General features: G+C 37.9%; 1 protein-coding gene across 2 annotated transcripts in view; it reads right to left on the bottom strand.

The window, feature by feature from the left end:
• Positions 1-25,571, bottom strand: part of zgc:100829 (uncharacterized protein LOC445149 homolog) — a 48,620-nt gene that overhangs the window by 13,865 nt on the left and 9,184 nt on the right. For both annotated transcript variants that reach the window (XM_057820505.1, XM_057820504.1), the window contains exons 3-5: positions 19,987-20,128; positions 19,797-19,896; positions 6,015-6,303 (exon numbers count right to left, since the gene is read on the bottom strand). In XM_057820505.1, coding sequence (XP_057676488.1) covers positions 6,015-6,303; positions 19,797-19,896; positions 19,987-20,128 — 531 coding nt within the window. The remainder of the gene's footprint in view (positions 1-6,014; positions 6,304-19,796; positions 19,897-19,986; positions 20,129-25,571) is intronic.

Genomic DNA, 25,571 nt, shown 5'->3' on the forward strand with positions numbered 1-25,571 from the left:
CAATCTTTCTCAGGGTGCAGTCATCTCTTCTGGTTGTGCAGCGTTTCCTGCCACACTTTTTCCTTCCCACAGACTACCCACTGAGGTGCCTTGATACAGCACTCTGGGAACAGCCTATTCGCTCAAACATTTCTTTCTGTGTCTTAGCCTCTTGCTTGAGGGTGTCAATGATGGCCTTCTGGACAACAGTCAGGTCGGGAGTCTTGCCCATGATTGCGGTTTTGAGTAATGAACCAGGCTGGGAGTTTTTAAAAGCCTCAGGAAACTTTCGCAGGGGTTTTGAGTTAATTTGTTGATGAAGATGATTAGGTTACTAGCTTCTTTAGAGTACTTTTTCATGATATGCAATTTTTTTGAGATAGGGATTTTTGGGTATTCTTGACTTTTTTGCCAAAATCATCAATATTAAAACAATAAAAGGCTTGGACTACTTCAGTTGTGTGTAATGAATCTAAAATGTATGAAAGTCTAATATTTATCAGTACAATACAGAAAATAATGAACTTTATCAATATATTCTAATTTTTTTTAAAGGACTAGTATATACCAAAACCATAACTTGGACAAACAAAGAGGGAAAAAATGTCCATGCCTTTGCACAGCCACAAATTAGTACTCAGGTTATTCTCTTGGTTTTTAATCTAGTGCTACTGCTCAGCATTCACACACAAAATTCTAATCTAGAGCATCGCCATGACTAGAAAGACCCCAAAAACGCATGCTGGCAAATTTCACAAATCACAAGCTGCATTCGCTTTTTTCCCTTCCAAGCTGGCCCGGTTTGACTTGCCACTCCATAAAGATTCCGTGAGGCTGAGGTACTATTTGGCCAGCATATTAGCAGGGGAAAAAGGAAATAAATCCTTCTCCAGCTGCATTACGGCAAAATTTTGCACAGGCTAAACACTCCCAGTCCCGGGGACGCAGTAACGTCAAATGTGGGGAGCTTACTTTTTAATTCACGCCACTGAAAAATGTCTTGAATATATGAATTTAACCCTTTATTGCCAAATGTATCACATTTGATACACTTAAAATTTCATGATTTTGAGACTAATTCAGAATTTTGACATTTCTTTTTGAAAAAAAAAAAAAGATAGATAGATAGATAGATAGATAGATAGATAGATAGATAGATAGATAGATAGATAGATAGATAGATAGATAGATAGATAGATAGATAGATAGATAGATAGATAGATAGATAGATAGATAGATAGATAGATAGATAGATAGATAGATAGATAGATAGATAGATAGATGCAAGTCAACACATGCATCTTGCAGGTTCCATGCGGAAAAAAAAAAAACAGGAATTAGCAAGGGTTATAGATATTAGAGCGCTTATTACACATGCTCATTTTGACTTTTTACAAATCTGAAAAAAAGGTTTCATTAGGACCTTATTTTTCAAATTTTGGGATTCTCTGATAATTGCTTCATGTTGCAGGTATTTAAGGGTTAAGTATTTATTTTAAGTTCAATATTTTCCATCTTTGTATTTGAAACAACCACAAACTATATAAACTACTGTATAATCATTTGGACTTGGTTAGGGTTGCCAAACATCTCTTGAAAAACTGAATCGTCCCATATTCAGAAAGAAAAGTTTTTAAGGAACACGCTTTGTCCCATATTATTATGAAACTCGAAAATATTGTCTTATTTGCAGAACGAAACAAAACAGTTTGGTGCTTTACAAGAATATGCAGGGAAACATTCCCCTGCCTCTCCTGCTTTTTGACCAATGAGCTGGAAAAAATGACAATAGGAAATCTCAATCATCTCATTGGTCGAGGTACTGTCGATAAATGAGTGCAGACATGGCCCGATTCCAAACGGATTCTCCCTCAAATCTGATTTTTAGGGATGAATTTACACACTATTTTGATTTGGGCCTGTTGAAACTCGGCCAAATTATTGACACACCTAACAGGATGAGAAAGATTGAGAAGCCTCTTGTCCATAGCTGATATGAAACTATCTCCTGAATGAGGTTTCATTCCGTCTCGTAATTGGATTTCTGTGCTTTGTGACTGTTCAGACTACAAAAGAGCCATCCAGTTTCAATCTGGATGGGGTAAAAATACAGATCGGATTTTGTTTGGCAGCCAAAATCGGATCTGGCTGCCAAACAGTGGTGTTACCAGGATGCCAGGTGTGAGTGGGCATTAGTCTTACTTGGGGGGGGTGTTCACATTTAAAAAAAAAAAAAAAAAAAAAAAAAAAAAAAAAAAGCTGCAATGCCCAAGTAGGTCGAAATCCAACGTAGGGTTACTGCACCTTAAAATATGTTTTGTTTTCTCCTTGAGATAATTGTTGTTGTGATTTGGTCTAAACAAATAAAAGTTGATTTTATTTTATTTGACTCAAAACACATTCATGACTGAACAGTATGGACATGCAGGTGACAATGTTTTTTTTAGGTAACCTATTGTGGTTACTCGGTTTTATTATAATTACGGTATTATAGTTACTCTTTGTTCTGCAGCCCCTTTGAGCTCAATTTGACCCCCTTAGAATGCTTCAAAATGCACCAAAATCGGCAGGCAGGTCAAGACAGGTGCACTCTTTGAAACTGTGTAAAGACAAATTCCAAATACACTATGTAGCGCCCCCTAGCAGTCAATTTTTGTCACGCCGACGCTTTGAGCCCTACTTTGACCCCCTCAGAATGCTTCAAAACTCACCAAACTCAACAGCCAGGTGAACATTGGTGAAAATGTTGATAAAATGTAAAAAAAAAAAAAAAAAAAAAAATTTAAATCAGAATATGCGTAAATGTGTGTAGCGCCCCTTAGGAACAAAACCAACATTTATTTTATTTTATTTTATTTTTTGAAGGTGAAGGAGGCGGTAACAACGCAAAGGTTAAAACTTCATCACATCAGTACTATATGAATGGGATACCATACGTGGTTCCCAGACTGCCATTAGTACTACATCCAGTTTTCTTTGGGTGGGCAGAGCGTGTCCGTAGGTGGGCACTGCCCACCCCTTCCTCCCCCCGGTAACGCCCCTGCTGCCAAACAAAGTCTGATTTGAATTTTAAGCCCATCCAGAAAGAAACTGTATGGCTCTTTTGGTTTAGGGTTTAAATGTACGTGCAATTCTGCACAGTTTGAAGAAACATTTATTTTCCTGTATTCGCATTTAATGCTCTTTTGAAAGTGCTGTCTTAGCTAGCCAAAATAAATGTTGTTGCATGCATAAACACTTGTTTCTTTCATTGTAGATTTCCTTGTTTTATTTCTGCAAGACATAAATGTTTGTGATATGATTACTTAATTATTTAGACTAATTAATGCAGCCCTAGTTCAGACTGCAAAAGAGCCATCCAGTTTCAATCTGGATGGGCTAAAAATACAGATCAGATTTTGTTTGGCAGCCAAAATCTGATCTGGCTGCCAAACAAAATTTGATCTGAATTTTAAGCCCATCCAGAAAGAACTGTATGGCTCTTTTTCAGATTTTCAGGTCAGATTTTGTTTGGCAGCCAAAATCGGATCTGGCTGCCAAACAAAATCTGATCTGAATTTTAAACCCATCCAGAAAGAAACCGTCTGGCTCTTTTTCAGTCTGAATTAGGGCTGCAAGCCGCTGCAGCTATCGGTTATTTAAGTAATCGATTAATCTATTGATTAATTAGTTTAAATAATTGAGTAATCAAATTACAAACATTTATGCCTTGCAGAATAAATTCTAGGAGATGTAAAATGAAAGAAGCAAGTGTTTATGCTTGAAACAATTTTTTTTTGGGCTTGCTAAGATAGCACTTTCAAAAGAGCATTAAATGCAAAATAAAATTCCTTGGTGTTTTTTCAAACTATGCAGAATTGCACTTTCATTTCACAAGAGCAATAATTGCATTCAAAACTAAATTAACATGACTGAGCTTAGTCTCTAAGGATAAAAAAAAAAATATATATATATATATATCCATATATAATGAGGATCTAAGTAAAACAAAACAACAATTAGCTAACTTGCATAGCAAAGTCTGCAAGCTTTTTTTTTTTTTTTTTTTTTTTTTACAAAACTCTTAACAATTGTTCAAATAATGTGCCACAAAAAAAAAATCTAAATATACTTCTAACCTGAGTTATGAATGCATAAACAAACATATTAGCTCAAACAAAAACTTACAACCTTTTGTTAGCCTTAACAGGGAGCCGCTGGATTAAGCCATGTGAAATGAGTTATGTCATATTCACTGTTGCCACTAGAGGTCAGCGTATCCACTCAAATCAATAAAACTAAATGCAAACACTTTCAAAACAAACCATTACAACACCACTCTAATTAAATGAATCAGATAAGGAACACAAAAAATTAAAACACCTGAGCTGAGCCACAAACGGTATGAAAAAATAAATAAATAAATGAGGATCTCAGTACAACAAAAGAACAATTGGCTAACTTTCATAGCAAAGTCCGCTAGCTTAAATGCTATAAAATGCTAAAGTTTTTTTTCTTTCTTTCTTTTTTTTACAATGCTGTTAACAAATACATATTGCCACAAAAAAACACCGCCAAATATACCTATAAACTAAATTACGACTGCATTAAAAAAACAGATCAGATCAGACAAAAACTTATGTTGGCCTTAACAGGGGAGCAGTGGATTCAGCTATTAGTTATGTCATATTCACTGTTGCCACTGGAAGGTAGTGTATCCACCCAAATCAATAAACCAAATGCAAACACTTTCAAAACAAACCATTACAATGCCACTCTAGTAAAACGAATCCTCAGAGCAGTTTGTTCAAAGCTTTTTTTCTAATCGAATTACTCGAGTTAATCGATTAATCGCTGCAGCACTAGTCTGAACAGTTGCAAAGCACACATTAAAAACATCTGCGAGAGTGGCAGCAAATGACTCTCCCAGTCAGAATGGATTAGACGTCAATTTAGGGCTGCAGCTATCGATCATTTTAGTAGTTGATTAATCGATGAACTAGTTAGTTCGAATAATCGGGTAATCGCATAAGGAACAGGATCTGAGTGTCAAACAGTATTAAAAAAAAAAAAATTAAATAAGGATATATGTACAACAAAGAGCAATTGGCTAACTTACAAAGCAAAAGTCCGCTAGCTTAAATGCTATAAAATGCCAAAGTTTATTTTTTTACAATGCTCTTAACAAATAGTTCAAACACATATTCCCCCCCAAAAAACGGCTAAATATCCCTTTAAACTAAACTACAAATGCATTAAAAAAAAAACATTAGCTTCACATGGCCGAATCCAACTTCTCCCCGTTAAGACCAACGTAAGCTAAGTTTTTGTTTGAGCTAATGTTTTTTAATGCATTCAGAATTTAGTTTATAGGTATATTTAGCCATTTTTGTGGGAATATGTGCCTGAACCATTTGTTAAGACCATTGGAATAAACTATTGCATTTTATAGCATTTAAGCTAGCGGACTTTTTCTATGCAAGGTAGCCAAATGTTCTTTTGTTGTACTTAGATCCTCATTTAATACATATATATATATATATATACATATATATACATACAGTTTGAGGCTCAGCAGAGGTATTTTACTTTTTCATGTTCCTTATCCGATTACTCGATTGTTCAAACTAACTAGTCCATCGATTAATCGACTACTAAAATGTTCGATAGCTGCAGCCCTAAAACAAACCATTACACTGCCACTTTAATTAAACGAATACTCGAAGCAGCAAAATTTAATTTGAATATTTTTTTTCTAATCGAATACCTGAGTTAATCGAATAATTGCAGTCAATGGCAGCCAAAGAATTACCGAAAAAGTTACGGAGCTTGGCAGGAACAGTTTCAATTGATTTCCATGGAGTGCTTTGAGTTACAAGCATGGTCACGTAACAAATTAACTCTTATATCAAGGCACTGTTTTACTATATCCTTTCACCCACCCAATATGATTTAACGTCTAAAGGATCTATGTGTCAACGCAGGGTCATGGGGCCCTTTCAACGGTCAAATTCCTAACCCAACATGCTCTTTCCCATGATGCAATGCTCACTCACCTCTGGCTTGTGGCACTGACTCAGTGTTTTCAAAGCTTCGCGACTGCAAGCCCGCTTTGGGAGCCGCCGCCGTCACCGACGTCGCCTCGCTGTCCATTTTGACCGCGGCGCCGAGGGGAGGAGACGGCGCCGTGCTGGCCTGCCTGAGATTTGCGAGGCCGGGTCTCGCGTTGACGGGCCCCGGCGCCACGCTCGCGGTTGCCGGCCTCACAATGACAGCGTCTCTTCTCCTGGGAGTCTTGGGCTGGAAGGCGGGCTCCTCCTCAGTCACGCTGACTGACTCCTCTTCCTGCAGAGGCAAAAAAAAATAATTTGGGCTTGACAGCTATTTCATGTACGGTTGCATCACTGTCACTGTCATTACTCATCAAATTGCCCTTCTTTTTACAAAAATGAGAGTACACGGTAACGACACAAACAAGAGCGATGACCACTGATTAAGGCTTTAATTATGTGTGGGAAGAAAATTACGAGGCGACGTGGAAATCAAGCCGACTCGCTAATCTTCCTCGCTGATCTTGCGCCAGTTTAATCATCAATTTTGCTTCCTTGCCTCTTAATCAGATGGACAAACCTGCAGAAGGCTGCGGCAGTCAACCCACTTTTCAACCAAAGGGACTGATTATTCTGCAGTGAAACCTCCAAATTTGAATGCATTAAAGGTTGTTGAAATTGGAAACTGACCAAGATTTGAGATTCAAAAGGGAAGCTTACAAAAGAAATGTATATTAAATGTCTGAAAATCTCTAAGGTCATTTTGCTAACGTCTTAATTGTAAACAGTTTACATACGTGTTTCAAATTGCCATTTTTTGTGTGCAGACAAACCTTTATTGAGGTTATCCAACAGAACCGGCTAAAAGCTATAAGTCGACTTTAATAAACAAGAACAGAATACCATTAACACATTAAATATGATGTGTACATTTGGCGCATTTGATGTCCGCATCCTTCACGCGTCATCAAAGTTAAAGGCGCTTTCACAATTCATCGTTTTTAACTTTTACGATACGGCAGTTAATTTTACACTTGGGTGATAGTTAAGTGGTCAACTCCCTTCTCGAGCCTCCCTCCTCACCTCCTTAAAAGCTCCGCCTACATCCCGGGAAAAAGGTCGGAGAGTTTTACTAACAGCGGTCAAATTTCATGTGACCCTTCAAAATAGCTTGGCCAGTCCATAAAAATTGTACGAGAACAAGAAAATTGCCTTTATACTTTTAACAAACCAGGGCTGTTTTCGTCAACGATGACTATAACGAAAATATTTCGTCAATGAACAATTTTTCCATGACGATGACGAGACGATAACATGCTAAAACATGTCTTTGGTAGACCAAAACATAACGAGAGGAATTCCATTGTTTCCGTTACGTTCACAATACGTGACATTTTTATGTTTAGTTAACCTGCATCGTAGCAGTGTCTGGTTGTGTCACTCTTGTGACATGCTGCACCCCCCCACCCCCAACTCACCAGTGTCCTCTCCAGGCTTGCACACACGGCAAGATTTGTTTTCTTATTTTGGCCAGAGAGAATATGCAATGTTGCTTTAGCCTTTAATTCATTCACTCCCAGCCATTTTCACAGTACAACCCCCTTCGCCCCACAGCCCACAGAAAATTCTGTTCTATTGCTATATAAACATGGAACCCACCAAAAGAAAGATTAGACTCTCTTCTTTCAACAGGAAGAAAAAGTTACTTCATATCTTTTTCCATTCTTTAGAAATCCGCATTAGAAAATAGCTTAGTTTGAGCAATTTTCCAATTTCTGATGAAAAAAAATTGAGAAATTGAGCTTTTTGAAAAAGCATACATTTCAAACATAACCTTGATTTTTAACACAGCTATTTTTTGCTTTTGTGACATGCCAAACATCTGAATTCCCTCCCCCGAAGCCGGGGCAGGGAAATGACAAAAGCCTGACTAACTACGGTGTCATAAAATATCGTTCGGGAGGTGCAACAGTAAAGGTAAAGTCGATAGTTTTGACCATTAAAGTGATCCTCTAACTTAAATACATGTAGGCTCTAATAAACCACAATTGTTCTCTTGTACTAAAATATGTTGTTAGAAACACATAAAATGTTAAATCAATGACAATATTTTATAATATTTAGTCCATACTTTGACCGTTAGTTGGCGCCATGGTTTGCGGGCTCGCAGTGATGACGTAATTGGTATCTTTCCAAATGTGTAGCGTGTTAAACAATTGCTTATTGCTGCCTAAACTCGCGAAGTAAAATGCCACGATGTGCTGCTTTTGGATGCAATTTCCAGTCAAATAGAAACAAGGAGAGTGAAGTGAGTGGTCAAGGTGGAATTATTATTTTTAGTGAATAAATGTGCATAAGTGCAAGGTTCTCCCCCTTTTTGGTCCCTGTATGCACGTACCCTACCCACCACGCGTTACAACTGGCGCCCGAACATTGTTCCTGGATCCTCAGTCAAGTAAGGGATCTGTCTATTTTCTGGATCCGACGGTCCCACCACGTCTGCAATATTGGTTTCGGATCTGTCCATTTTTTTGATTTGTCGGTCCCACAGCGGCTTTTCGGATCAGTCTATTTTGTGGAATCGACGGCTGCGACATTGCCATGGGATCTGTCTAATTCCTCGATCTTCCAGTGAGTAAAAAACGCGGACTTGGATTACTATTGCTATCTTTTATGTTGACTATTCTTCGTGGGAGTTTTCCCCAAATCATACTAAATAATTAAAGCACTATGGCACGCTACAGTGACGACAGTGACTCTGACGTGGACCTCACAACAATGTTGGAGTTCGTCAGGGAACGCGTGTTTGCTTACTGCTGAGCTCCCGAGTGAAAAGTGGTCAAGGTGGAAATGTTATTTTTTGTGAATAAATGTGCATAGTGGAGCTTCTCCCCTTTTTGGTACTTTTATACACGTATCCTAGCTACCACGCGTTACAATGTACAAGACATGGATTACACAAGGTGTGCTCTTTGGCCTGTACTGTATGTAAAGCACACGACAGCTCTGGATGCTAACAATCTACATAATTATATTGGGATAAGTTTGAAAACGCAATATGCTTACCTTGAATATCTGCTAATAAAACCGGACAGCATACACTCTAACTCCCAACCTGAGTTCCCAACAGGACTCTCTCGCATCACCAGTTTTGCCCAGCTTTTGTCTTATCAGGTATTTGCTGCACGCAGCATTTTGCCCTGAAGCTCGTCTTGTGAACGACCGACAGTGCTGTCCTGCTCTTCACTTTTCAGATCTGGTTCAAATAGGAAGGGTAGAACTGACGACATGTTGTGAAAACTAACGAGTGACACGCTGGAATTTCAGCAACGGGACCAGTGACGTCACGCACTGCGACGTAACAAGAATGGCGACCTATCACTTAAATTTACAAACTTTATTAAAACAAAAACATTAAGAGGGGTTTTAATATAAACTTATTATAACTCATTCTAACATTTATCTTTTAAGAATTTCTTGCCTTAAAAATAGAGGATCCCTTTAAGGGGTAATTTTGACATGTCGTACTGAATAAATGCATTTTTATTATTTCATATTCCATTTAGCACAAGACTGTTATTTGTCATGACCATACCATTTATTTAGCAATCGGGGAAAAATACTTCGGTAAAAAGAATATCCTGCAAAAATATTGGAGAGACTGAAACAATGACATTTTGTGGCTCTCTTCGTCACATTTTCCTCGTTCTGAATAATTCCCCCTCAATGGACTGAATTCTAAATCAGATGAAATCATAACCCTGCCGACGTCATCTTCCTGTTGGGGACGCTAGAGCCCTATAATGGTAGACGTGGCTAAACGGCGGATTAAAAAAATTAATTTCTCGTCATCTACGCTTCGCCAAATTGTTGTATATAGTCTAATCGTCTCAAAATATGATTCCAATTCACATAATAATGCTAGGGTTGTTCCGATTGCTTTTTTTGGCTCCCGATTCAATTCCAATCATTCCCGATAATTTTTCCCGATCATATATATTTTGGCAATGCATTAAGAAAAAAATGAATAAAACTCAGACGAATATATACATTCAACATACAGTACATAAGTACTGTATTTGTTTATTATGACAATAAATCCTCAAGATGGCATTTACATTACTAACATTCTTTCTATGAGAGGGATCCACGGATAGAAAGACTTGTGACTTTGTATATTGTGACTAAATATTGCCATCTAGTGTATATGTTGAGCTTTCAGTAAATGATACTGTAGCCATGCCCAAATGCATGATGGGAAGTGGAACCATGACTGTGCGTAGAGCTACCTACCAATTGATATATCTTCTCTGCGTTGGGAAATAACAATGTGTTAAGAAAAAGATCAATTGCTACCTTGCTTCCCCACATTGCTTCCCATAATATTTCTAATCATAGGGAGAGGGATTGTAAGGCTTTAGCCAATTAAAAAAAGGCTCCAAAGGCTGCCAAAATTCACTCTACTCATTTTACGCTGCCTTATATCTCTCTATATAGGTAAAACGGCGCCATTACAGATTGAGTGCGACAATGTGTGAATGGGTCGTGCAACGCATGCATTAATTGCGTTAAATATTTTAACGTGACACATTTAAAAAAAAAAAAAAAATTACCGCTGTTATCGGGATAAATTTGATAACCCTATCTTAAGCCTAAACTAAAGACTCTGGATGAGTGTAACATATTATGTCTGAAACGTTAAATACAATTAGAAAACGATTTAATTAAATTAAAAAAAAAATTTTAAATTAAAAAAAGGCATGGCCGATATTTTTTTGCCGATTCTAATACTTTGAAAATGACGTGATCGGGACATCTCTAAATAATGCTATTTAAGACATTTTTTTTAATCCTGTCGTACACACTTTGAATATGCTCTGTGACTCATGTGGTCAACAGAGCAACAATCTGCTTTAAAGCTACCACAAGAAAACACAATGCTTAAAAGTATGCGAGGGAAACATGCAAAAAGTATTTTGAGGAACTATAAGGTAATAGAAGACTCAATAAAAACACAAATAGTAAGTACTCGCTGCTTTTAACCAATGTGCGCATGTGTTGGACGTCTCGCTGCGTAGGGACAGAATTGCAGAACACCAGCAGTGTTCGTCCACTGAGTGACAAATGTCATCGAACAATTGTGGCTTATTAGAGCCTACAAGTCTTTACCGTATGAGGTTCCCTTTAATTATGTGATTTGGACGCAAATTGTAGGCTAAGATGGTGGCAAAGCATTACTTTTGTCAAAACTCCTCAATTCACCCAACATAGATCCTTGCCTGTCTTGGCAAAAAGCTATATAAACAATACTGTTGTTGTTTTTGGCATGAGCTAAAACAACAGCCAAAACTGGTGACTACGAATATGCCAAACCTAGATCAAGTGTCCATGCTAAATTCATCAGCACGGTTTGAGGAACAAATGAGGGGGTTTGCTTCTCTGCTAGATTTAAAAATCATGAGAACAGCGATCTCGGCTTGCCCAAAACTCCTCTGGGAACGTTCCCGCAATCCCATCCATCTGCGAGCGACGCGTCCCTCTAATTCCCCGATCAAGTTCATCAACCATCTGTTCTAGGTCGGCCCAAATATCCCATCTTTTTTAGTTTCTTCTGCCTGTGTGTGTGTGTGTCAACTCCACACATTTACATGCACGCTACATAAAAAAGTGTGGTAAAGTAAAAGACAGGATTGGCCGGGGCTGGGGGGCAGTTAAGTTCAGCTGTTCCAAAGGCAGAAAGCAATGAAGGGCCCTTGTTAGTGCATTAGCAGGGAATGCTGGGGGAAAGACGATATGTAAAGAGGTGGCGAGGGAAAGGACTATCGGCTTAACCTCAGTTTCCTGTTACTATGAAGGAAGTGGGAATGACCTGATAAGACCTCATTAAAGCCTCTCAAAAAAATCAATTCCCACTATAGTAGCAAATAATCATCCTCTATTACTTCTCTAAACTGTGTGCATTCATCATCGGTACCTCGTGTGCGGATTCCGTTGCTGATGAATGCTCACTCACTGACACCTGTGGGTGCAACAAAGACATTACACGAGGGTTGGTCATGACGAAATCCAATCGCAGGAGTCACGATGACATCAAGTCATTGCGCTAACTCACCGCCAGAGGGTGTAAAGCGCTCGCTTCACACGTTTGGCCTAGTTGGGAAGAGTTCATGTAATCAGTTGAGTATGCTCAGTATTTGGAATTAAAAGTACAGGCGGAATTATGGCAACGTTAAATTAAAATAAAACTTATGTAATAGTAAATTGGCGGAGGAAAACCTACTCTACAAGTGCTTCATCGTTGCATGATAGATTAATTGTAGACATTAAATAAATAATATGTGAGTGTGAGTAATACCCGGGGAAAAAGCTGAGTCTCACCACCTGCCAAACAAGAGTAAGTTGAAATCAGTATTGTTTTTGGCAGCCCTAATCTTTTGAACAAAAATATTTAATTGTCTTAGTCATATTTTGGTATAATTTCAAAATGTGTTCATCTTTATCTAATTTCAGGCATGAAATTGTCCCAGGGGTTAAAAAGGTGAGAAGGGTGTGGAGGAAATATGTTCCGGTACACTGTACAACTAGGGCTGTCCCAAACTACTAATTTTCTCCTGAGTAGTCGACTAATGTAATATATGTATTAGGGCTGTCAAAATTATCGCGTTAACGGGCGGTAATTAATTTTTTAAATTAATCACGTTAAAATATTTGACGCAATTAACGCACTTGCCCAGCTCAGACAGATTTAAATGACAAAAGAGTGAAAGGCCCATTTGCTAATTGTGTTTTGCGGAGTTTTGCTGCCCTCTGCTGGCGCTTGGGTGCGGCTGATTTTATAGTCTTCAGCACCCAGGAGCATTGTGTAAGTAATTATTGACATCAACAATGGCGGGCTACTAGTTTATTTTTTGATTGAAAATTTTACAGATTTTATTAAAACGAAAACATTAAGAGGGGTTTTAATATAAAATTTCTATAACTTGTACTAACATTTTGCTTTTAAGAACTACTAAGTCTTTCTATCCATGGATCGCTTTAACAGAATGCTAATAATGTTAATGCCATCTTGTTGATTTATTGTTATAATAAACAAATACAGTCCTTATGTACAGTATGTCGAATGTATATATCCGTCTTGTGTCTTATCTTTCCATTCCAACAATAATTTACAGAAAAATATGGCATATTTTATAGATGGCTTGAATTGCGATTAATTACGATTAATTAATTTTTAAGCTGTAATTGACTCGATTAAAACTTTTAATCGTTTGATAGCCCTAATATGTATATATACAGATATTTTTGTTTTTTTTACTAATTTAGCAATGACATTTTTATTGACACTTATTAATTCACAAAATCATTTTGGAACACTTAAATTATTTATTAAAAGTATAAATAAACATGTCAATAACAATAATTAATCACACATAAACCATGAGGTCAAATGCTGATAGCATTTACTAGTGCAAAAGAATGGAATGAGGCGAACACGGACTTTCCAACATGATACAAAACAGTTCTTTAAAAAATATCAAGCATGAATATTATAGTGTTATAATAATTATTCATTGCCAATCATATTTTTCATAGATGGTGTCATTTTAAAGCTCTTCATAGTGTAGAATCTGAATTCTGTAGTATTACAGTATTTACATTATAGAGTATTTATATTATATTACATATATATATATATATATTATAGTATAGTATTTACATTATATGTATATACATTTTATACATTATAGTATTAATTCAGAAGTATGTGGGATTAACTCCAGAAATCGTTATTTATATGATGAACATGATGTGCTTTTATTTTGAAATGTTCACCGGACAGACGTTCGCTAAACCGCTCACTGTAAGCTTTACAGTCCGCAAAAAAGCACTTTTCGTCGTTGCTTGTGGTGTCACTAATTTTTTTCATTTGCTGATGCTGTTAACCAGCGATTTTTCATGTTTGAAGTGTCACCTTTTAACCGCAAGTTTGCGTTTTGGAGAAGACTGTTTTATAGCAGGCTAAAGTAGGTTGTCTTTTTCCCCATTAGTCTCAGTGTAGCAATGCTAACATACAGTGTTTAATATAAATGTGTTTCCTTATTTTGTATACCGTATCTGAACTGTAATTCTACGGCGTGTTAATGACCAATAAACATCTGCGAAAAGAACTGGAGTCTCATATGTCATCTACACGCACACACGCGGTGATAAAACGCAGCCGTGGAAATTACCGCCATCATTTTTATTTACCTTGCGATAAATGGACTCTGCATATCGCGACAGGCTTAGCAACTTCTATAAAACGTCGTTAAGTTAGTTAGATGGACTTAAAACCCCCTCCCTCTAAAAAATCTCCTCGGATCTACACAATTCACGTAGGTCACCCTATTTGACTTCAAAACGGCGAATTTCGGCGAAAGGTGAGAGATTTTCATGCCTGTAATTTTCGTCAACGAAAAATGTCCTAGTTTTAGTTCACAAATACACATCGTCTGTAAAATCCAAAATTTTCATCCCGAAATAAATCAATAAATAAGGCTTTCCAACGATTTCGAATGAACATTGAAAGACGAGCATATCTTGTAGCGTCTCTAAGGACAACGCCAACATCAAACACTCAGGAGGAAAACAGTACAGTGGTACTTCTTCCAAATGTCTCTACATACAGAATTTTCAGGTTACATGCCTCTTGTTACAAAATAAAATTCAGGATACGAGAGGCAAAAATACAGTATGGGCTGCTACTCATAGCTTCCAGAGTTTACTGAAAGTGACATACTTATAGCTGCTCTGTCATTGGCTACTGCCTAGCATCTTCAGGCATCCAATTGGCCCATAGGGACCTCGGGACATGAGGTGTTCTGACAGCTTTACGTGAGTGTATTAACTGATTCTTTATTCATTGTTTTTTTTTTAATTATGCACAACTCTCATTTGATGTTCATTTGTCAACAATCTAATTGTGATATACATTGTAGGCCAAAAGTATTGGCACCCCTGCAATTCTCCCAGAAAATGATTGCAATTACAAATGCTTTGGTAGTACTAGTAATACCCTCATTGATTTTGCTTGCAATGAAAAAACACTTAAATCATTAGCATTTTACACAAAACTCCAAAAATGGGCCAGACAAAAGTATTGGCACCCTTTGAAAAATCATGTGATGCTTCTCTAATGTGTGTAATACACAGCACCTGTTATTTCCCTGTAGCACAAAACAGGTGGTGGCAATAAAGAGATCACACTTCCTTGTGTGTACCACATTGAGCATGGAGAAAAGAAAGACGACCAAAGAACTGTCTGAGGACTTGAGAAGCAAAACTGTGAGGAAGCATGGGCAATCTCAAGGCTACAAGTCCATCTCCAAAGACCTGAATATTTCTGTGTCTACCGTGCTCAGTGTCATCAATAAGTGTAAAGCCCATGGCACTGTGGCTAACCAACCTAGATGTGGACGGAAAAGAAAATTGACGAGAGATTTCAATTAAAGATTGTGTGGATGGTGGATAAAGAACCTCGACCAACATCCAAACAAGTTCAAGCTGTCCTCCAGTCCGAGGGTACAACAGTGTCAACCCGTACTATCCGTCAGCGTCTGAATGAAAAGGGACTGTACGGTAGAATACCCAGGAACCTTCTGAGCCAGAGACATAAAAAGACAGGCTGGACTTTGCCAAAACTTACCAGAGAAAGCCAAAAAACTTTTTGGAAGAATGTTCTCAGGCCAGATGAGACAAAAGTAGAGCTTTTTGGGAAAAGGCATCAACATTTAGTGTACAGGAAAAAAAACGAGGCCTTCAAAGAAAGGAACACGGTCCCCACAGTCAAACATGGCGGAGGTTCCCTGCTGTTTTGGGCTTGCTTTGCTATCTCTAGCACTGGACTGCTTGACCGTGTGCATGGCATTATGAAGTCTGAAGACTACCAACAAATTTTGCAGCATAATGTAGAGCCCGGTGTGAGAAAGCTGGGTCTCCCTCAGAGGTCATGGGTCTTCCAGCAGGACAATGACCCAAAACACTTAAAAAAGCACTAGAAAATGGTTTGAGGGAAAAGCACTAGAGACTTCTAAAGTGGCCATTCTCTTTTGTGTTTTTTCATTGCAAGCAAAATAAATTTTCTGGGAGAAATTGAGCATCATCTGAAAGAATTGCAGGGGTGCCAATACTTTTGGCCAGCAGTATGTTTTAAAATAAGTCAAAATTTGAGTCCACGCTGACTGTAGGTCTGTTGTATTTCCTCATACCCAGAGTCAACTATCCACAAGTTTCTCATCTCATTAGCTAGAGGGCTAGCAGTTGAAAGAAATGGAATACAGCCTGCAAATCGGAGGCAACCAGTCCAAAACCTGTTCTAAAACGCCCCTTTGCCTAGACTTAGTGTTAGAGCAGGGCGGTAAACCGAAAATTTACCGTCACCGAAATTCTTAACGATGACCGACGTAATTTTGACCATGTCGGTAAATTCGGTAAATTAATAAAACAAGAAAATATAGTCTTTTCATCTCGCTTTGATTCTGTGTTGTTCGTCTATGTTCATTCCCCTTTAAGAAAGCAGTGAATGTGCTTACGTAGGGACTCGTGATTAGAGCAGGGCGGTAAACCGAAAATTTACCGTCACCGAAATTCTTAACGATGACCGACGTAATTTTGACCATGTCGGTAAATTCGGTAAATTAATAAAACAAGAAAATATAGTCTTTTCATCCCGCTTTGATTCTGTGTTGTTCGTCTGTGTTCATTCCCCTTTAAGAAAGCAGTGAATGTGCTTACGTAGGGAGTCACGTGATCATCAGGAAGCCAATCAAACAAAAGCCCGGTAAGCTAACGCTAGCAGCTAACGCTACAAGCAAAACGTGATGGAGTGTGGCTTAAGGGAGGTTCACCAAACTTTCAACCGACATTTAGTAGACTCTTGGTGGCATCCAGACGGGCTTTCACCCGCTGTCCTCCTTTGTTCTCACGATTTCCGGAGATGGTGCTTTCAGTGCTTTCTACTGGTAGCCAGGCTAACGCTAGCTAGCGGCTAACGCTACAAATGAACGTTATGGAGTGGGATAACGGCTCTAACCTTGTCGAAACGGCTGAACTTAATGAGTGGATTGGGCACGGACTGCATCTAGCAATTACTATGTGGCTTTATTTTGTATCTGTCTGTGTGTGATTCCTCTGATAGCTTTTGTGATGGTAAAGCATTCAGCATAAAGTACAATCCAACGGCAAAACTTATAATGACCGAGAAATGGCCCCAGCTATTTTTATTGTGCGTGCATTTATTAAAAAATGCACTGGGGGGAAAAAAAACCCTTAAACCATAAAGTAAACACTTGTATTTAATAATTATGTCACAGCAGCCATTAACAATAAGTTGTCTTTTTGAAGTGTACTGTTCAAGCTCAAAGTCATTTGTGTTACAATTACATGTTTGCACAGGCATATTGATTTTGACAATGTACATTGTTCAAGTCATACACGCTGTTATAAATGTTCATACTTGAATTCTTATTGCTTACAATACATTTTTATAAACTTAATGTTTAGACTGCATGTACAATTGTTAAATACAGTATATCAAATTGAATGCTGGTAAATAAATCAACAAGAAATAGTTAATCTGTATTTCATGCATTGATTCAGATTTTCAAATTATATAACAGTCCGCTTGGGCGAATTTATCGTCATTTATCGTTATCGAGATAAATCTGCTCAATTTATCGTGATACATGTTTAAGGCCATATCGCCCAGCCCTACTTAGTGTACAAAAATAGGGCCCTTTGCCAAACCCCTTAAACTTACAGCAGCATGCCACATGAGTGTCGCAACCAAACACTTCAACAATGCAGGCTGACATCATGTACAATAAGAAAATGTCACACATTGTGAACATATAACGCAAACGATGGCGCATATTCATCTCGTCAGACGAAAACTGGCATTCATCTCGTTATCTTTTCGTCTCCCAAGACACATCGTTAGCTCGTCTTCGTCATTTGATGAAAAAAATTGTATGTCAACGATATATTTTCGTGATCGTCATTGTTGACCAAAACAACAATGGTTGAGATAAATCTAAATCGGCAATGCAGGATGTTTAAACAGCCCAAACAACGCACACACATTATTATTTTTTGTGAAGAGATATGGTGAAAACAGAATGGTCGATCAACATGCCACAACTAACTTCAAAATCACCAGCTCCAGAAAAAGCACACCCTAAAATATCAGAGGGCCATGTGCTTTGATCGTGAACGACTACCTTTTAAGTCAGTAGGGGTATCTATTACTTATTGCAACGCTAAATCACTGCTCCACAAGAGCCAATCTATACTTTGCAGTTTGCACATTATATTTAAGTGGTAAACACACATTGACAAATAATCACTTCCAGTTTGAGCTAATATTTTAGTGTGTTGGGAATCATTTATGGATCAGGCATGAACAATATACAGTGGGGCAAATAAGTATTTAGTCAACCACCAATTGTGTTAGTTCTCCTACTTGAAAAGTTTAGAGAGGCCTGTAATTGTCAACACGGGTAAACGGGTAGACCTGTGCCAGGCTGGGAAGACTGAATCTGCAATAGGTAAACGCTTGGTGTAAAGAAATCAACTGTGGGAGCAATTATTTAAAAATGGAAGACATACAAGACCACTGATAATCTCCCTCGATCTGGGGCTCCATGCAAGATCTCACCCCGTGGCGTCAAAATGATAACAAGAACGGTGAGCAAAAATCCCAGAACCACACGGGGGGACCTAGTGAATGAACTACAGAGAGCTGGGACCACAGTAACAAAGGCTACTATCAGTAACACAATGCACCGCTAGGGACTCACATCCTGCACTGCCAGACATGTCCCCCTGCTGAAGAAAGTACACGTCCAGGCCTGTCTGCGGTTCGCTAGAGAGCATTTGGATGATCCAGAAGAGGACTGGGAGAATGTGTTATGGTCAGATGAAACCAAAATAGAACTTTTTGGTAGAAACACTGGTTCTTGTGTTTGGAGGAGAAAGAATACTGAATTGCATCCGCAGAACACCATACCCACTGTGAAGCATGGGGGTGGAAACATCATGCTTTGGGGCTGTTTTTCTGCAAAGGGACCAGGGCGACTGATCTGTGTAAAGGAAAGAATAAATGGGGCCATGTATCGAGAGATTTTGAGTGAAAATCTCCTTCCATCAGCAAGGGCATTGAAGATGAGACGTGGCTGGGTCTTTCAGCGTGACAATGATCCCAAACACACAGCCAAGGCAACAAAGGAGTGGCTTCGTAAGAAGCATTTCAAGGTCCTGGAGTGGCCTAACCAGTCTCCAGATCTCAACCCCATAGAAAATCTGTGGAGGGAGTTGAAAGTCCGTGTTGCCCAACGACAGCCCCAAAACATCACTGCTCTAGAGGAGATCTGCATGGAGGAATGGGCCAAAATACCAGCAACAGTTTGCGAAAAGCTAGTGAAGAGTTACAGAAAAAGTTTGGCCTCCGTTATTGCCAAGAAAGGGTACATAACAAAGTATTGAGATGAACTTTTGGTTTTGACCAAATACTTATTTTCCACCATGATTTGCTAATAAATTCTTTAAAAATCAAACAATGTGATTTTCTGTTTTTTTTCCACATTATGTCTCTCATGGTTGAGGTTTACCCATGTTGACAATTACAGGCCTCTCTAATATTTTCAAGTGGGAGAACTTGCACAACTAGTGGTTGACTAAATACTTATTTGCCCCACTCTATACACATATTTCTCATATCTTTACTTCTTCAACAGTCAATTATTTGCTTACCTTCAAATTCAAGGATATTCCACGTTGTGTCGGAGAAGGAAGGTTTTCTCTCTCAGCGGTGACTTCAGCATTTTTTCTGCTCTTCAAAATGGTTTCGTTGCTGTAAAAGATAAATTCATAAGCCTTGCTACAATGAGGAAATGTGCGAATTACAAATCCCATCTATATAGATTGTAGAAAAGTATATTACATTCTGTTGTTCTGTGGACAAGACGTCATCTTGTCTCCCAATCCTGAGATAAATTTGGAAGTCAACTCGTCCATTTCCCCGATCACAATCACGGCCACATCGCCATCGCGACCCAGAAGCCAGCTCACATTCTTGCTGTTGGCTGTGAGGAAACACCACAATATTTGGTTAAACAGACTGACCGCTCTCACACAATGGCAATGTTTGGGGCAAAATTCCAGACTGAGGTGAAAATCTGGACTCAAAAACAAAAAACTGATGATATATAATAACACATAGATATTGCCGATTTGTTAAATAGAACACATACGTAGTGTAGGGGATGAGAAAATATGTTAAAAAGATGATACATCGTGATACTTTGTAGCCCAAAAGGTTATCAATATTCTCCCACCAAGAATCGAATCAATCGATATATCGTTTTAAAAAGGTGCCACTGTTTTGAGAAAAAAAAGGAACAGTTTGCGACCAAACTCTTCTATTAGAATAGTGTCTATGTTAGCTCCCTGGCTGCCATTGACAGCGCGACACATCTAATTCATTTTGACTGAATTGGACGTCCAGCGCCGTCAATAGCACTGAAACCAAAGCACAACCTTTTGTTTTTGTGCGCATTTTCTTTTCAGGGTATTTACAGGTTACTTCCTGTTGACTATGAGTCACTTCTTATTCATTTGGGTTCCCGCCTAAATCACGTCCTTTGCAGTAACCCAAAATCAACAGGGAATGACTTGTAAATGCCCCAAAATCAAGAGAATGTGACCCGTAAATGCCCCAAATGAAAAGGAAGTGACCTAAAATCAACAGGAAATGACGAGAAATGTAAGACTGCCGCTATCGATTATTTTAGTAGTCGATTAATCTATGAACTAGTTAGTTCGAATGCTTCAGTAATCTGATAAGGAGCATAAAAAAATAAAATACATGAGCTGAGCCTCAAACGGTATGAAAAAATAAATAAATGAGGATCTAAGTACAACAAAAGACCAATTGGCTAAATGATATAGCAAAAGTCCGCTAGCTCATATACTATAAAATGCTAAGGTTTTTTTTTTTTTTTTTACACTGTTCTTAATAAATGGTTCAAACACATATTACCACAAAAAAAACCGCCAAATATACCAATAAACTAAATTACGAATACATTAAAAAAAACATTAGCTCAAACAAAAGCTTAGCTTATATTGGTCTTAACAGGGAGCAGCTGGATTCAGCCATGTGAAAGGAGTTATGTCATATTCACTGTCGCCACTAGAGGGCAGTGTATCCACCCAAATCAATAAAATTAATTGCAAGCACTTTCAAAACAAACCATTACAACAACACTTTAATTAAACGAATACTCGAAGCAGCAAAATTTAATTCAAATGATTTTTCTAGTCGAATTATTTGATTTAACCGACTAATTTTTGCAGTAATACACTGTTTAAAAAAAGGAAGAAAAAAAAGGAAATGACGTGAAATGTAAGACTGCAGCTATCGATTATTTTAGTAGTCGATTAATCGATGAACTAGTTAGTTCGAATAATCCAGTAATCTGATAAAGAACATGAAAAATTAAAATACCTGAGCTAAGCCTCAAACGGTATGACAAAAATAAAAATAAATGAGGATCTAAGTACAACAAAAGAACAATTGACTAACTTAATTTAGCAAAAGTCCGCTAGCCTAAATGCTGTAAAATGCTAAGTTTTTTTTTATTTATTATTATTATTATTTTTAACAATGCTCTTAACAAATGGTTCAAACATATTCCCACAAAAAAAAAAACAACCAAATATACCAATAAACTAAATTAATGCATTAAAAAACATGAGGTCAAACAAAAACTTAGCTTATGTTGGTCTTAACAGGGAGCAGCTGGATTCAGCCATGTGAAATGAGTTACGTCATATTCACTGTCGCCACTAGAGGGCAGTGTATCCAACCAAATCAATAAAATTAAATGCAAACACTTTCAAAAGAAACCATCACAACGCCACTTTGATATAAGGAATACTCCAAGCAGCAAAATTTAATTTTAATCTTTTTTTCCAATCGAATTACTCAAGTTAATCGAGTAATCGTTGCGGCACTAGTGAAATGCCCCAAAATTAACTCATTGCCTGGCATTGGCTGCCACTGACTGTCATGGACGTCCAATCCGGGAGGGTGGCAGCGTCTACTAGTCATTTACTCATTCCCATTCACAGCATATGGGTGAAAATAGCTTGTTTTTCTGTTTGATGGTTGTTTTGTAGAATATCGTAGAAAGATTTCCTAACACATGTATCGATAACTGTTGTATCGCCATATCATGAGATCATCATTATTGTTTCATTCATTTCATTTGACCAATATTATTTCAATTTTTTCAGTTATATGAAAAAAATACAGAACATATAAGCTAGCCTTGTTCATTTACATAACTATCTATGACAAAAACAACCACGACAAAACAATTCCACAGATAAGTCAGCTCCTGCTTTTGTGGGTTTGTTTAATAATTACACCCTCATTTGATTTTAATCTTTAATAGTTGCACTTTCTGTTGTCTTTCAACAGACTGTGTAGCTCCACGCTGACGCAAGCAGCTGACGCAGGTATGACATTGTGAGTGCTGGTTGGCTTCAAATTAGTGAACCTGTTTTGCCAGCCTACCCAGTGGATCACATTCCATCTGCCAAAAGGAGCATTACAATAACACAGTAGTCAGAACAAAGGTTGATAAACATGACACACACTAGACGGACAGCTGCAAATAGGCGTCTTTGTCAGGTGTGGGTTAGAAGCGGCACTGTAAATTTGAGCCTTGCTGCAAGCCCTGTAGCACCATTAAGAATAAAAACTAATATGATTACACAATCATGTAGGAAGCTACAACACAATGTGAATAAATGTGAAGTTTTCTATCTGTATTATATACAGTGGTATGAAAAAGTATCTGAACCGTTTAGAAGTTCACTTATTTTTTCCCTTCTGTCATTGTTTGCATACGATTCTCATTAAAATCTGAAAACCTATAAATGTTTGGGTGGTTTTAGTGAAAGCAGACACTGTTTTTTCATCTGTGTGATTTTGACAAAGATCAGATCACATTTGATGGTGATTTTATGCCGAAATGTGAGAAGTCCAAAAGGTTCAAATACTTTTTCATACCACTGTACCAGTGTTTTTTTTTGTCATTTTTTGTTTGGTATATGATATCAGTATTATATACCAGTGTTTTTTGTCCCGTGGAAAATCATCCACTTTTATCTAATTGCTCTAAAACTGGTTTTTGAAAACAAATTCATAAATGTGCTGCTGCCGAGTGTCTGCGCTGTCCAATGGTTGGTTATCATGTAATACTCCGTATCAGCAAGTGGAACAAGTAGCTAATTACTTTGTTTCGTGATGCATCAGGTGGAGGTGATTAGCCGCTAGCAAAACTACAATTATGACAGCAAAGGAAAGTTTTTTTGAAAAGGAAAGAAGCCAACTCAGATCTGGACACTGGACAAAATTCAAAAAGTCAAAAGAAAAGCAAAGAGTGTTTTTTCGCCGAAAGTCTCTGGCATGCGGCAATATAGCAAAAGTTATCTTTCATTGGGATTTGTCATACACTAAAAAACAACTGGACAAAGTGTGATAAACTTTTACTGGGCATGCAATGATACAACAGGCGTCATAGTGAGTGAGTAAAAGTTAGATTATAAAGATAAAATGTGTCCGTCTTTGTGTTAGTTTGACTTAGGCATGTGCCGGTTACCAGTTTCAAGGTTTACCGTGGTATGAAAACATCAGGTTTCTAAACCACAAAAATTTTCTGTCATACGGTAGTCACGGTATTAGCCATTTTTTAGGTAAAAAATGTAGCGAGAAATCCGTGGCTTGGAACGGCAGCGCTCAGCCCCCCCCCCCCCCCCCCAGTTGTTACTCTGTCCTGTTTCTGTCGTTGTGCTGTAGAATAGACATAGTAGCTGAAGGTGTTGAAACTACACCTGAGCTTTTCCCCCCTCAAAAATAGACAAAGTAACTAGTATGGGAGTACTTCGGTTACCGAAAAGAAACAGACGGCCGCGGCTTAGAGGAGGAAGGTCAGCTGACGTGCATGCAACACCTCCCAGATGATTTCACATTTACGTCAGCATCATCCACTTTACACAAAATTTAAGGTAATTAAACACTGTCATGAACGTTTCCCACCAGCTACCAGACTTCACCTAAGCTGGTTGAATAAGTCTTGCGATGGTAAAACAAATACCATAAAGTAAGCTTGATAACAAGGCAGATAACGTGACTAGTTACCATGCCAAGACGGCTAACTAGTTTCCTCTCTACCATTAGCCTAATTTTGTAAAGTCTTCCGCCATTTTAAACATCTGCCAACTTGCAAATATGTTGTTAAAATTTTTAAAAATCCTGTTCAATGGAAAACTATTTTTTTTTTTCAACCAAACATCTCAAAATAACACATTTTAGATCATCATTAGATCATCACAAGACGACTAAGGTTCTTCACACTTTTCATGGCCTTTTAACCGAAAATGCAATTTTAGCTTAAATTTAAGACAATTTGATTATCCGGATTTTAAATTTAAGATATTTTAAGAATTTTACAAAGAAAAAAGTGTGCCTTGGCTCAAAAAAGTTTTTTTAAAAAAACACTGTTATAGAGAGTACTGTATCTATAATAATTGACTTCAGGAAGCCATCAAAACTAGGCATGTGCCGGTATGAGACTCTGACGGTATGATAACCTCAAGCAAAAATATCACGATATTGGAATTACAGCTGTAAAATGTGGTATTTTGAGATGTCTGCGTTAAAAAAAACTTATTTTCCACTGATCAGGATTTGTATGTTTCAAAACAACATACATTATTAGCAAATTGGAACATAAGTATCATAAAATATTGTAAATAAAATCGAAAACAAATGCAGTCCTTCAGGTGAGCCTAAACCACAGCCACAACCACAGCTTTACAGTATATTATTATCATCAAAAAAAAGTTGAATTATTGTCTGATTTCCATATTTGTTTTACAATCACTAGAAACAATAAACATGCTGGAGTTAACTCTCGTAGCTAGTAGGAAACATTCATAACAGCGTTTACTAACCTTTAATTTTGTATAAATGTACGGGTCATTATGAAAATGCAGAATCATATTGAGGTACTGCCTCCTCAGGCAGCCACCCTCCGCAAACATGTTTTACATATCGGTTTGCCCTCTTACTCTCAGCTTTGATGTGGGAAAAGTTCAGGTGTTTCACCTCCTCCAGCCACCGTGTAGCTCAGCTGACTCTCTGAGCAACAACTGGAGGGGGAGAGAGGTGAGCCCTGCAAGTGAGGGGTTTCTATCTTTGGGACATAAAAAATATCTAATACCGTAGGACCGGTATGAGGGCAAATTTTAGTGGTTTTGAAACCGTGACCTTTTCATACCAAAGTACACATTGAAACCGGTAACCGGCACATTTCTAATTAAAACACTCTTCACATCAGTGTTGTTTATCTCAACGATGACGATAACGAAAATATTTCGTCAACTGACAATTTTCTTTGATGACGACGTCATGATGACGAACTAAAACGTGTCTTCGGAGACTAAAACATAACG

This window comes from Corythoichthys intestinalis, chromosome 18 (genome assembly GCF_030265065.1).
Source record: "Corythoichthys intestinalis isolate RoL2023-P3 chromosome 18, ASM3026506v1, whole genome shotgun sequence".
Classification (NCBI taxonomy): domain Eukaryota; kingdom Metazoa; phylum Chordata; class Actinopteri; order Syngnathiformes; family Syngnathidae; genus Corythoichthys; species Corythoichthys intestinalis.